Here is a 15,100-nt window from a genome sequence, read left to right as displayed (position 1 = left end):
GTATAAGAAGAATATTAAGCTATTAGAGAGCATCCAAAAGAAGGGCCATGAGGATGGTGAAGGATTTTAGGGGAAGCTGTATAGGGCGCAGCTGGGGTCACCTGGTCTGATCATCCTGGAAGAGACTGAGGGGAGACCTCATTGCAGTCTATAATTTCCTTGTGAAGGGAAGCAGAGGGGCAGGTACTGATCTCTTCTCTCTGGTGACCAGTGACAGGACTGACCAAAACAGCATGAAACTAAGTCAGGGAAGGTTTAGGTTGGATATGAGGAAGATGTTTTTCACCCAGAGGCTGTATGAGCACTGGAAAGGCTCTCCAGGGAAGTGGTCACAGCACCAAACCTGTCTCAGTTCAAGAAGCACTTGGGCAAAGCTGTCAGGCACACAGTGTGACTCTTGGTGTATCCTTTGCAGGGCCAGGAGTTGGACTCAAGAGTTCCCCTACAACACAGCATATTCTATGATTCTATGATTAAGGGTTTATTTACTGCCTCAGAAATTTGGAGAGCAGTAGTCATTTCAGTAAAAGTAATTTATGCTTATATTTTCATCAAGGGGCCACTAAGAGCCATACAAATCATGTAACTTGGGCACAGAGGGGGTAGCTATACTGTTTGTCACAGGGGGGCTAGACAAGAAACAGAACACACTTTGCTAGTCACAGCCTGTGCCCATAAACGCGAGACAAGAATGCTTCCCAGGCTGTGGGAAGGCGCTGTTAAGATTAGCAATTGTGCTGATTACTTGGTTGTCCAATATAGCAGTAAGAGAAACTGCAAGACATGGAGCCTCCTTGGCAACAATTAAAACCTTGATTTATACTGAGTAACAGATAGATCACAGCTTGCATTCTGATGAGCTGTTTTACATTTTCTTTGGCCCTTGTAATTTTGGTCTCTGAGAACTTCTTCATTCTATTCATTCTTTGCATATCTTCAGCAGACAGAGAAATCCTATTGTTCTCTTTTATAGATGGGGATCTGGGGCAAGGAGAAATTAAGCTACTTACATGCTGGGTTCTCTTTGAGTTCAGTAAAACCAGTGAGAAATAGACATGTTAAGTAGCTGCAACAATCTGGGCAGAAATGGCCTCTCAAGGCCTTATAGGATAAATGGGGTGAAGCAGGGAATTGAGCTGGAGTCTCCCATCACTTTGGTGTCTGCTGTAGGGTATTGGCAAGACATCCTCCTTCCACCTTCTTCCAGGTGAGACTATGCTGGGAATAAGTTAGAAAGAGAGGCTTGCTGTAAGAATGAGCAACAAAACAAGCTTACTGCATTTCTAGATTAAACTCTGAGCTTATCTTCTGTTGAACCTTAATCACCGCCCTCCATCTTTGGGAGCCAGGAACTGTAGGAGACAGAAGACTTTTATAATAGGTGCAGAATCAGGATCTGTCATACCCCCACCAGGCCTGGTGTCCTGGCAGTCCTTTGCAATGCAATTAAATTTGTCCTAAGAAAAAATTTTAGCTATTTCTACCTTCCCTAAATCTGTGGTTTACTTCACACATGTAAGCAGTGAGCTGAAAATCCTCAGGAAAAGTTGTGACTCTTTCCCCAGCCCAGTTGTGTCTAGATTGCCTGATTCCTTTGTGTTCTTTCTCCCATTCATGGTGGAGTATTTCTTTATATTATTCCTAGATCTTCATAATTACTACAATCAGGTTTTAAAGTTTAACAGGCTAATCATCCCCAGCTCTTCTACAGGTGTGTGCAGAAAGAAACCAAGCCTTTCTTCTGAGAGGAGCATTGGTTAGGTTGGGACCTACACAGTGGTCCCCTGACCTCTCCAGAGAGGTACATCATTTCCAGAGAGGCAGAAAACTGCAGGAAGATGGTGCTGCCTGGCTTGTTCTCACAACCACATGAAGACACCAGCCTGCAGACCTGTGGGAAGCTCAGTTTTCACACAAATGTGGAACCAGCTATGCTGCAATCTTCAGCATCTCTGCTCAGTGCTGGAGCTAAGTGCTGCCAGCCAGCCTCTATGAGCCAAAGTTGCTGTGCTGGATGCTGAGAGGAAAAATATTGTGCATTCTTATCAGGCCTACTTTTTCTTTTTGAAAAGAAGGGCTTTCATGTCCTCACAAGCCCTCTTCTCTTGATAGCTGGGGCTTAGCAGATATCAAATTTGGAATAAAATTGTGTATTCCAGTTTCTGCCATGCTGCATCACATTCCAGCTTGTCCTTCACACTGCGCTAGCACGTCAAATCACATTGGCTTTTGATGAGTCACACAACAAGCTTTGGTACCAATGTATTTCACTTGCAGAGTAACAGGTAGAACAATTCTTCAGGCATGATTTGGATGCCTGCCTAGTACAAAGCAAAATGAAGCAAAAGGCCTAGAATGTAATCCTGGGAGTTACAAAGAGAATTTAATTACCAAGAACATTTAAGACCTGGATTATATGGTCAGGGCATCACAGCAGAGGTATATATACATATATATCTTACAATATTAGATTATAGAAACTTGGTTTTGGCCTGAAAAAAGAGTGGTTAAAAACCCTTGAGATCTGTCACTAGCTGATTTTGCACAGCTTCTGTCAACAGCTTGTGACTTCTTTAGCAGGCAAAGTATGACCAGCTCAGAATAATTAATCTTTTTCTCCCTCACAAAGAGCAATTTTACATGAAATGAAGGTTTGCTGTCACCTGAATAGAAGCTGTGACTTCTAGTGTAAGTCAGTTTAAAGAAAGTGAATCTTTCACCCAGGAAAGAGAAATACAACCAAATTACTCCAGTTAGGGTGACTCAAGTATTTTCATTGACACAGCATAAAAGCACTTTGCCACTTTCTGCCTTTGGGTTGCTTTTCCTCGTGCCAAAACTGGCCCGGTGATGAAAAGATGTGATATTAATAACTGTGGGGCATATATAGAGGGCACATAAACAGGGCAGGAGAGAAAGTGTTTGTATGTGCCCCAGTAGAGAGAAGGGAAAGGTTTGAGCAGGCAAGGGCTCCTGTCCACAGCATTCCCTTTGCCCAGAAGCCATGGGAGGCACAGGGTACTGCTCTCTGATGAGCTTTGGGACACAGTCCTGAATCATTTAGGTTGGAAAGTGCCTCCAAAATCATTGAGTCCAACTGTTAATCTAATGCTTCTGAGTCCCCCACTAAACCATGGCCTTAAGTGCCCCATCTACACATCTTTTGAATGTCTCCAGAGATGGTGACTCAAACACTTCCCTGGACAGCCTTCTCCAATGCCTGACCATCCATTCAGTGAAGAAATTATTCCTAATATCCAAGCCTCCCCTAGCACAACTTGAGGCCATTTCCTCTTGTCCTATTGTTTGTTCCTAGGAAGAGACCTACCAATGTCTGTCCATACCCACTGCACACACTCAGAGCTGCACTGCATATCAAAGGTGAAATCAGTAAACACTGACACATAATCAGTTTTAAGCAACTTTGGGATTTTATTTTGCAACTGGTGTTTTTTTCTCAAAACTCCAGCTCTTAGGACCACATGATTTAACAAGACACTACAATTTCACTGTATATTTGCATGCAGACATGTAGCACACTTCAGAATTTTATGGTTTTAGAGTAAAAGCTTGAAATGTCATTGACATGCAAGGAAAAAGACCCTGAGATTCTTTTTAAAAACATGTCACAAATTTAAATTGATCTCATAAACTGTGGAACCTGATATCTCAATACTTAGGTGTGCCTGTACCCTCTGATGCCATAAGATTAGAGGCACAGAGTTTGTAACTTGGGCCATAGTTTAAGTCAAAGAGACAAGTCTGGCTAATCTAGCTTGAGTTTGCCTATATTCCATTCTAAGGTTTAAATCTTAGCTGTACATGAAGTTCCTGATTTCCCTTCAAAAAGCCATCAAATCATTTTTGGTGTCTAGACTACAGTAGATCATATAGCTGAATTTATCTGCATGTAACCTGAGTATCTACACTGGAAAAAAAAATCAGCCAAGATTTAAATCTTAGCAGTGAATGGACAGAGGAATAATAAGGAAATTGAGCACTTCTATGTTAATATTTTAGGTTTTTCAGAGTCTACCTGTGATCAGAAGGTTTGTTACCTTTTCCAGGCAGCAATCCCATTGCGCCAATCCACCTGGGAGAGCTGCTCAGCATCCTGCATTTTCAAGCCTAGCAAATGTACATTGGTAACAACCTGGAGATGCAGATGGCCAGACTGTGTGACCTCTTTGGAACAGGAAATAAAACTAAGTAGTAAAAGAAACTGCATGAAGATAATTTCCCAAAAACTGCCACAGCATCAGTGCAGAGAATCAGAGCTTGTAGGTTTGCCAAAGAGAAAAAGTACCTGTACTGTTCCCCCAGTAATCTTTCTTGGCCCTAGCCTTGCAGACATGTTTGTAAGAAAGGACAATTTTCATGCAAGTTTCTTTAGTCTCTTTGGTGACTCAGATCACACTGGAGACATTCAGTCCTGCACTTTCCAAAAGCACTGAAAAAATCAACACTCATCTCCAAAGACTTATGCTTCGGCATCCTGAGATGAGAATTGAGAACAAGCTCCTGAATCCATTTTTCACTTTTTTTCCATTTTTTTAGATTAGGAAACTTGGTGCACATTCTGAGAAATTTGAGGGAGGAGATAGAAAGGAATTCAAATGCCACTGGTAAATGTTGACATTTTAGAAAGCATGTTGAATATGAAGGAAAAAGCCCCAAAGGTAGGAATTTCCCTTTAAATGCCAACAGCAACTGGCTGTTAGGTCACTCTTTTACTATTTTTGTCAGCAGCATCATTTTGATTCCTTTTGATTTAAGTTCTTATAAAAACAGGCAGTCACACTAAATGAAGCAGAATGGTCAAATCAAAGCAGAATAATTCTGACGATGACACAAAGCATTCTGGCTTTTTTCTACGGCAGAAGTACTAAAGAAATTGCATGTACTTCACAGAAAAAATGTTTAGTTGCGAATTTTCAACTCGCTGCTGCTTTAGGGTAGCAAGCTGGGTTTTTTCCTTTGTCCCCTTGTTGCCTCAAGCAGATGATCATGCCATGTATCAAAAACCAAAGAGTACCATCACAAGTCCACAAAGGTCATATGCCAGCATCTCCAAAATGGTGGCAGCGTCTGAGACCTAGAAAAGCTGCTGAGCATAAGCAAACAGGAACAACAAGTTGCCTTCAATTGCTCATCTCTGTCTTGCCCTCTGAAATCTGAATACTGTGAGTTTGCTCTGGGCATCTTATATCACAAGGGGTAAAGACAACTCCTAATGTGTGTATGCCTCTCAGGTTTGGATCTGTGGCCTGAGAGGATACTGGAAGAGGGGAAGGAGAGGCAAAATAATTAGTGTTTAACTGATTAAAAAAAAAAAAAAAAGAAGAGAGAAGAAAAAATGAATGTGGCTCCAAGGCTGATTTTTTTAACATTTTTTCTCTGCAGAATGTATTGGCTATGCAATATAAGCTGTTCTCTCTGTTTATTTCCTGTCCCTAGACAATACAGCGTGGATTTTGACACGGCGCTCTGGCTTCAGACAAAATGAGCAGAACACGTTTTACCTGCCCATCCTGATCAGCGACAACGGGCGCCCGGTGCTGAGCAGCACGGGCACGCTGACCGTGCACGTGTGCAGCTGCGACGAGGAGGGCGCGGTGATGTCCTGCAACGCCGAGGCCTACGTCCTCCCTGTCAGCCTCAGCCGAGGGGCGCTCATCGCCATCCTCGCCTGCATCTTTGTCCTGCTGGGTAAAGCCTGCACTTCTTCCTGGGAGGGACAGACTTTTCGGTTCTGGCCATGGTGCTGATGCACCAAAGGTGTAGGACCCAAACACACACACACACATATCTGTGTATACCTATACATGTAGATGTATGCATGCCTAAAGGGCCAAATCATGGACCCCATGGTGTAGTCAGCTGCATATGGCTTCAGGATCTGGACTGTAGGAATGGGGGAAAGGTATGGCCTGCAAATATTTCTGCCAGATGCCCGAAGTGCTAGGGTGTCTGAGATGGCCATGCTTTCCTGCAAGGGTATGGCAGTGGAAGTATTGAGAGCTGTGGCTTGGGGCAGGTTAGTTTCTCATCCTGATCTACAGGAAACAGTAGTGGTAAGCCCAGTTCCATTTCTTGTCTTGGAGAGAGATATCCCCACCTCCATCCTTTTTCCTTGAGACTCTACATTTAAATGGTGCCTGTGCTGCAGTAAAGGGGCTGAGGGTCTTGCATGAGATCTGTCTCCACAATTAAATTTCATGCTTTCCTTGCCCAGACATCCTATGTCCCCTGTTAGCTGTGGGTATCAAAAGACCTTCAGTTCCCTTGTTCAGTCTATCAAATTATGCTATACTAGTTCAAAACACACATTCTCTAGAATTTCAGGAGACCCAGTTTAAGGAACAGTGTAGTAAGATACAGGAAAAATTCTTTTAAAGTGCCTCAATTCTGGTTCTTCAAAGGAGCCTAGATACATCAACTCCAAATTTCAGTATCCAAAATCTTTGCTGAGTTCTAACTCTGGAAATAGTCACCAATTGATGGCACACTTTCAATAGAAAAGGGCTCTGGTGCCTGTACGACCACTTCTCCCCATGCTAATAAGCACAGCGAGGGTGAGGAGCACCAGCACTGCAGCACTGCAGGAGGCTTGCAGATAAACAAAAAATTCCTTACAGCAGACTAAGGGGCTAGCTCTGCATTTTGCTGTGTAGGCAGACATATCACCGTGGTGACTTAGAACCATCCATCTCTGTCACATGCAGCATCCCCAAAGCAGGCTACAAAACCCACCCACAGAGCAGAAAACAAAATATGTCTATGGCACTATGCTGCTGCAGATAAACTGTTACTGACCTCTGAGCTGGCTAGCTTCAAAGTGGCAAGCACCACTAGATATCCATGTCCTAAGTATCACCAGGAGTTAAGAATTAAGGTGAGAAAGGGGACAGATTAGCAGGACCTCAAGCTCCCAGTTTTGACTGGGGTGTGAGAGAGAGAGATTTCTTCACCCCTCAGCTTGCAAACGCCACAGCTCTTTAAATCCAAGGGGCTGGTTGGGCTCACCCAGGGGAAAGTAGGGCAGAGGAAAGTCTGAAGCCCTGGCAAGATCTGTGTCCTTGCTGACAGCCCCGTGTCTTGCTTGGCTCCCGCAGTGCTGGTGCTCCTCATCCTCTCCATGCGGCGGCAGCGGAAGCAGCCGTACATCATCGACGAGGAGGAGAACATCCACGAGAACATCGTCAGATATGATGACGAGGGCGGTGGGGAGGAGGACACGGAGGCCTTCGACATCGCTGCCATGTGGAACCCGCGGGAGGCCCAGCTGGTGGTGAAGAACCGGCAGGACATGCTCCCTGAGATAGAGAGCCTCTCCCGATACGTGCCTCAGGCGTGCGTCATGGACAACAACGTCCACAACTACGTGCTCGCCAAGCTGTACGAAGCTGACATGGACCTGTGGGCGCCTCCCTTCGACTCCCTGCAGACCTACATGTTTGAAGGGAACGGCTCGGTGGCGGAGTCGCTCAGCTCCTTACAGTCCGTGACGACAGACTCAGACCAGAGCTACGACTACCTGACGGACTGGGGGCCGCGCTTCAAGAAGCTGGCTGAGATGTACGGGGCCACGGACAGCAGCGGGGTTCTGTGGTAACAGAAGAAGAATGGCAGAGGGCTTTCCAAGTGAAATGGTGTCCAGTTTGGTCCATTCTCATCAGATGCTTCCATGGACATGGGTGAGGCCTCATAAAAAATAGCAATACAGTGCTTGGATGAGAATGGGAAGAAGGGTGTGAATGAAAGTCTCTCTGGATCAGCTTTACTCAGTTAAATTAAGTCACATTTTTGAAACTATGAGAAACAGAAGGAAGGAAGTTTTTTCCTGGTTCTTTCAGCAAAATTGGAGAGCTCCACAGCATTGCTCTCTCTCTCTCCCCCTTTCTCTCCCCTTTGTACGCGGCAGCTTACTGAGCTCTATACATCAGGGTTCAAAGATCTATAAACTCCAACTGTAATCTCCAACTCACTGAGAAATTGTCACCACAGAAGAGTTGCTTCCCACTGGTCATTTCTTTCCCCATTAAAACAGAAAAGAATTGCTTGCTAACAAAAGAAAAAATCCACAAAGCAGAAAATTGAAACTGGAATCTCAGAGGGCTCCTTGTAAACTAAACTCCTCCCTCTGTTGCTAACAGAGCTCTTTTTTAATCCTTTAGAAACAAGGCTGAGGTTGGAGGTTCTTTTCCCATGTGACTGAGAGGGCTGGGGAAGAGGCTTTGAATTTCTGCTCTAGTTTAGTGGCTGATCTGTGAGTCACTGGAGTTAACACTAATCCATCTCCTATCAAGTTTGTGTAAATTTATTCTTGACTCTTTAAAACCATGACTCTGCTAAACTGCTCAGAACAAAACCAGAAAATCTGCCTCTTTTGCACTGTAGATGTCTCTTCCATGTGCCAAATGTGAAGATTAGATTCTACCAATGAAAGCCAAATGAATTTTAAAATAAGAAAAAGCTATATTTGGTAACTACATGGGTTAGATGGGCTTTCCTAATCTGTGTGAGGTCAATCCAAGGGATGTTTACATACTGTAGATAACCTACTTGAACAAATGCAGTATTATAGACGAATAAATGGATGTAAGAAAATTACATGTATAAGTTTTGTATATTTGTTAATTTTGGTAATAAATATGATGTACTGCATACAGTACAGTACCTTAGCACCTCTTTTAATAAAAGTTAAACAGAAGGGAAAGTCTGATGGCAATTTATTGACTACTTTGCACACAGCAGTTAGTGCTTATCTGCAGCTTGACATGCCTTGAGCATCAAGAAAAAATGGTTCATCAGCATCATGTCAAGGAGACAAGGCTTCAGTTTGCAGAACTGAGCAGATTGTCTGCTTCTTTTATCATTGTTCACTTGGACATTGCCCTTAGCAGTGAATTTGCCCAAGTACAGCCCACCAGACTAGTTACTTTTCTAATCGAATCATGATGAAGTCAAAAGAAAGTCTTGCTTGATTTTTTTGAAACATTAAGGCCAGGGCATTGATAGGCTTGGCAACCAATTACACAGCCCTGACAAGAGTCTCGTGCCTTCAGAGCCGTGACAGACTAAGATAAAATACCTATTTATTCTTACTCTGCAGTCAGTTTTGTGCCCAGGTGTTTGCATGTGTAAATGAGAAGAGCTAGGGAAATTACACTAACACAAATTTCATGGAAAGTGGCAAAAGGCCTGTGAAAGCAGAATAGTCTGCAATGGAATTTGCAGGTTTATTTCTAGCTAAGGACTCTCTACACCTCCAGTTGCCCAGAAAATATATGTGCACACATAGTGCACATAACCACCCAGTTACCACACTTTCACTATGGGCACGCCATGCTCAGTTCCTGTTGCAGATGTACACAAAACATTGCAGTCTCTCCTTTGCTAATCTTAGGTTGTACCAATTTAAGGCAGGAGCCTTGTTTCCATAGGCTCACACAATGTCACACATCCCTGGAGAGCTATGCACCCACCAAGGAAAAAAGATTTTAGTGACTTCTTTCTTGTTAATCTGATGTGATGAAAATCTGGGCCTTCACAAATAGTATGCCAAGGGTTCTGCTTATCACCTGAACATGCTTTACACCATTGCAGAACGGGCACTGATAATTATTTGATAGTGATTCTTTTACTCATACCGTAGCACTCACCCTCACATGTCATATTGATTTTAAAACATTAAATTAGAACTGCAGCCATCATGATGAAGGAAGTAGTCTAAAGGACACAAAGCTGCTGTTGAAAGTCTGAGAGATTCCTCACCTCCTGCCACCACAGATACGACAGAACACAGGCAGGAGGACATCTATTCCACCACTTCCCTGTCTGATCTAAACATTAGTTTTACATATTTTAAGCAGATGCCTTTTTCTTCTTAAAGCCTCAGCTATTAAAGCTCTGTTACCTTTCTGGGCAGTTTTTCTTGGAATCAGTACACTCATTGCTGAAAGCCTTACAGGGGAAGTATAAGGCATGTATCCCCTGCAGCCATACAAGCCTGCAATGCACATAGATGACCTTGTCCCTCCACAGAGCTATGATTTGGTATTTTCAGACAATTACTGTCTCTCACAGCAGTCACAGTCTACAGTAACAAAAAAGCCTCTAGATTGTTCTTCATGTCTTGATTCCATGATGGTTTAAATGTCCTATCGTAGGCAGAGTGGGAGGATGGGGTGTAAAAGTACAGTCCAGCATCACACTGCCTTCAACCTCCTGCATGAGAGTTACCCCAGGACGAGCTGCCTGATGCTCTGTTTTGAGTCCACAGAAGCCTCCAGACGTGGTCTCTGCCAGACAGGCTGTGCAGCAGCCAGGAGCAGCTTCCCAGGGTGTGTATCCCCCATTATGGAAAGACCAGCAGCCCTTTTGCCAGGGGCTTGCACTCATGTCACAGGGGAATTCATAACCCACCTTCCTAAGCTGCATGTCAGCATTAGGCTCTCTGATTGTCCTCAGGTTTTCCTCCACTTGTGATCACAGTCAATAGCTGCACAGCTTGATGTTGTGACACTTACCAGCTGGTGTTTAGTAGGCACTTGGCAGCCTGGCACCTTTTTTTCCATTTTATGGAACAGGTGACAGTGTTTCTGCAGTCTGTGAAATCTCTATGCCAACAACCAACACTTGCATCTATTACACTGCCACAAACAAAACAGAAGAACCCTCTGGTTTTGCTGATGAGATATGAAAAGGATCCATTTTCAGACACATCAGGGCTCAGCAGGCCCAGAGTAGAAGAGGAGATTCCAAGCCCAAAGGAAATGCGTAGTGCCACAGACTGTCAGTAAAACAAGCACACTGGTCACACAGATCCTCAGCCTCCTGCTCAAGGGCAGCCCTGGCTGTGTGCATGAACATTTGCAGTACTACATAAAACCTGCTCATGGTTTACAGCCAGGGAGTTCAGCCTGCCATAGTGGAGGGACTGGGCTTTTCCATGCCACCAGACACCTCCAAGGGACAGTCCCAGTTCTGCATGGCAGCCACTATCCACTGCCCTGGTGTAAGGGCAGAAATGTCACAGGGCCAGGACAAGGTCCTATGTGCCCTTACCAGTGTCCCTAATCCCCTTGTGAATCAAGGCTGGTCTGAGTGCACAGAGCTTTTACCACTATTCATTTTGGCTTGTTTCTCTGATGACATTTTTTCCATGGCTGCCAGTTCTCAGGGAAAAAAAAAAGGACTTACCATCCAGCAACAATCCCCTAGTCTCAGCTGTGGCTGCAAATCAGTGGTTCAGAGGAAAGAATAACAGAGCATGCAAGTCATTTTACTAATTTCAGCCACTTGAAAATTGAGCATATGGGCTAAGCAATCCATCTCAACTCTCTGTCTCTAACAAACAGAGTTAGACAAAGAGTGATTCATTCCCCCCATCCTGGCCATCTGTATGATGCTATGGGCCCCTGGAGCTGTATGCCTCTCAGTTAATGGCTGGGCCTCTAGGGATTCACCCCTGCTGCTCAGTCTGTCCCTAGGCCTCTGCCCTACATTTGGTTTTACAAGTGACCATAGGCAAACACCACAGTCTCTGATGCTTTCCTTTCCTTTTCCTACTACCCATCTCTGCCTTGTCTAGGTAGGTTGCATGACCTGCCACTCTTATTCTGCATTCACTGGTCATCACACCAAGGCTCTGAGTAGCAGTGTTCTTTAAACCATCTGCCAAGGACTCCAGGTCTCTTCGGAGCAAAATACAGAACTCAGGAATGCATGAAAAGAGTTAACATCATTTTGTCTAGTGTAAATTTTCTTGCAATGTTGCCTTTCATTTGCTGCTGCATTGCCCATTTATCCAGCTTTATTAGGCCTCGCTTGATTTTGTCATTTCTCCTCCAGCTTTTATTGCTCTTAATCACTTTATCCTACCATCACATTTGTTGCCTAAAATTCCCTTCTAGACCATTCATTAAAGCCAGTAGTGACACAAATCCTTGGGGGACACAGAAGCTATATTTTGGTCACCTTGAAATATCATTTATTATCCCATGCCACTATTTTCCTTGATGCAACTTTCAAATAGCACAAGCTAGAACCTGCTGTCTGAGCACAGCTCCCAGGAACCATCGAACTGGAGGGAGATGGATATGTCCCAGAAGTCTGTTCTGCATATGCACCAAATCTTACTTGTCCTGGCCACGAGTAAGAGAAAGGAGACATACAAAAGATGCACAAGTGATACCTTACAGATTCCAGAAAAGTTCTGTCCTGGACAAATTCAAAGTTGAGGAGATTCAGTTGGTTTTGCGTTTGTGATGCCAGGGTCTTACTAATAACATCACTTTGGTATATGCCAGCTTAGCTATCAGGCAGATCAAACACAGGAGAGAAGGTGGGCGCAAGAACAAGTGGGGATGGCATGTGAGGAAATCTGTACTGTTGCAAGCTAGTTATGTTGCTGCTCTCCCTTGTCCTGTGTGTCAGGGTGGGAGACAGCCCATCTCATCCAGCTCAAGGAATAGACTTTAATGTATTGTTTCCACACAAAGCTGGTGTAAACAGGCAGTAGGTCTGTCCAAGACATCCTAATTTGTGCCTGGTGAGATGTGCAGCATCCAGAGGAGAAGAAGCTGTGTTTCACTCAGTTGTGCCCCTGTCTGTCTCACAGCAGTGCATTTGGCATCAGAGAGCTCCAAGATAGCCACTGCTGCAAAACAGCTGTATCACCTAAGGGATTCATTCTCCTGCATAAAGGTCAGTGATTTGCCTCTCATTTGGATTGTAATGCAGTAATAATCTGTATCAGTGCATCCTGTTGAAATACACAGGAGAATCAGCAGACAGCAGTGAAACTGAGGTGGAGTCAGAGCTGTGATCCTAGGAAAGCAGTAGGAGCTGAGGAGTCTCACTGTCAAACCAAGACTTTAAGGACAGATTTTCTGTTTTGCTTTCTTATGTCAACCCTCTGAAGACCTTGCCCACACTGGCACGCAGGTATTTTGCTGTTGACCTCAGAGGTGGCACATCAGGCCACCTGCAGCACTGACTGAGCAGAAGCAGCAGAGCAAGGTTGATACTGTATTCCCCAAGAGACATTAGAGTAACATGGTAGAGGAGGTAGAAGAGAATCACTTCACAATGACTTTAAAAAACCATGTGATTTTTAAGACCTGGTATAGGAGACAGTACAGTCTGAATATCATTTTCAGATGTCATTTGTTATTAAACTCACCATTAGGGAATAGGCCTCTTGGGAAATATGAATTTTCAAACACACTTCTTAATATCTACAGGTTGATTCCATGATGACTAACCCTATAATTTTTACCCAAAGGTGCATGAGCTACAGCACTTAACACTAGAGGCAGGAGTTCTTGCCATGCCACATAAAACTAAGAACAATAATAATGACAATCTAATATAATGGGGGTCAAAATTTGCTTCTGCTTTGTGGCAAGGCAGATTCATAATGGAATTTAGGAAGCTGAATCCCTAGTTAAAGGATTAGTACTTCCAGATGTTCCAGGAAGTGTTAAAAGCCAGGCTGGATGGAGCTCTGAGGAACCAGTCAAAGGTGTCCCTGCCCATGGGAGAGATACTGGAATTAGATGATCTATAAGTTCCCTTCCAGCTCAGACTATTCTGTGATTCTATGATGATTCTATGATTCTTTCTGCCAAACTCACAAGGGTAAATCAGAGTGCAACATGATCCTCCTCAGCATCACAGTACCATGATGAGTGCCAAACTGAAGATTTGGTCTTTTCTACTATATCTAGGAAAAGAAAAATAATGGAAAACTTTTCTTTCAAGCAGTGGTGCTAACATATGATGGGTTATTTGGCATTATTTCTTTTATTTTTTGCATAGTATATTCTTGGGGCTTGTCAAAGGGAGACAACCTGTCCAACAAAGTAATTTCTTTATGGAGCTCAACTAAATAATCTGTAAAATCATAGGTATCCAAGATGGTAAAAGTAGAAAAAATGAGGTACAAGCAAACAAATGTCATCTTAATGGAAACATAAACAGAGCCCCTGCCTGCGTATGACTTATTCTAACCTCAGAGCAGCCTTCTGGTTACAAAATCTCTTATTTACTTTCAGCTTAGAGACATATTCCCAGAAAGAGAGCTAATTAGTTGAGGTACATACTTTCAACAGCCTCAGTCTTGTGCCCACAGACCATGATCTTGCATTTAAGATGTACACTAGAAGGAAGGAAATATACACTATGCCTATACACTAGCTCTTGTCCTAAGATTGAAAAGTGTTTTGCAAATTCTGCTACAGAATAGTCTGGTGGTTTTTACAAACAAATAAATGGAAACACAAGGAAGTTTAAAAAATTATGAAGATTTCAAAAGACATCATTGATGTAGAAATGGTAACCTGTCCCAACAGTCATTCTAAACAGAATTCCTCTTGCAACTTAATAAATCATGCCTATGGCATAGGTGGCAGGTGGGCAATAGAATTTTGAGCTATAGCTCAGGTGCAAAATTATTTTTTACCCATAAGATAAACATATCTGTGAGTTAAATGATAAATATAGTCCCTCAACAGAAAATTATCTCTGCTACTAATCCAAGGGAATTTCACTTTATGATTTCTGTATATTTGAACCTATCATTTACAATTCAGCCTACTGTCCAACCACTAAAGAAATCCAAAGTCAATGTTGCATTTACAGCTCAAAACAGATGAGTAGGATAAAAATGTCTGAAAGCTCTAATTAAATCTTATCATCCAGAGTTAATTGTAAAGTGTTTTCCTAGACTGTTAGAGCAGTGAACAAGCACAACATAAATTATGTGTAATTTTGAGTAATTACAGATGATGTTAGCATTTTTGAAACATCACTCACAGTAAGAGTTCCAAACTGACCGATTTATAAGATACTGTGCCTCCTTCATCTTCTCTGACAAATTTCATCCACCTCATTGTTCTGCTTGATAAATGAACAGTACATTCAAAGACGTGGTAAACTGCTGGCTTTGCTTAGAACAAGACCAAATTAAACAAGTATTTTCTGTCAGCAGTTTCTGATAAGGAATAGTCTCAGTGCCTTACCAACCCTGACTTCATTTGCAGGTTGGTGCAACAAAAGCCAGTGTAAAGACAACAGCTTCATCCCCTGGGAG

The 15,100-nt window shown here is 43.2% G+C and overlaps 1 protein-coding gene across 3 annotated transcripts in view; it reads left to right on the top strand.

The window, feature by feature from the left end:
* CDH20 (cadherin 20) overlaps nt 1-8,713 on the top strand; it is a 119,454-nt gene extending 110,741 nt beyond the window's left edge. For all 3 annotated transcript variants that reach the window (XM_077181867.1, XM_077181868.1, XM_077181869.1), the window contains 2 exons: nt 5,458-5,709; nt 7,116-8,713. In XM_077181867.1, the coding sequence (XP_077037982.1) occupies nt 5,458-5,709; nt 7,116-7,615 (752 nt within the window). In that variant the 3' untranslated portion in view covers nt 7,616-8,713. The remainder of the gene's footprint in view (nt 1-5,457; nt 5,710-7,115) is intronic.
* Nucleotides 8,714-15,100: the final 6,387 nt, after the last annotated feature.

Source organism: Agelaius phoeniceus, chromosome 1 (genome assembly GCF_051311805.1).
Source record: "Agelaius phoeniceus isolate bAgePho1 chromosome 1, bAgePho1.hap1, whole genome shotgun sequence".
Lineage (NCBI taxonomy): Eukaryota > Metazoa > Chordata > Aves > Passeriformes > Icteridae > Agelaius > Agelaius phoeniceus.
Note: the sequence above shows the minus strand (reverse complement) of the source record. Positions and strands in the feature narration are given on the sequence as shown.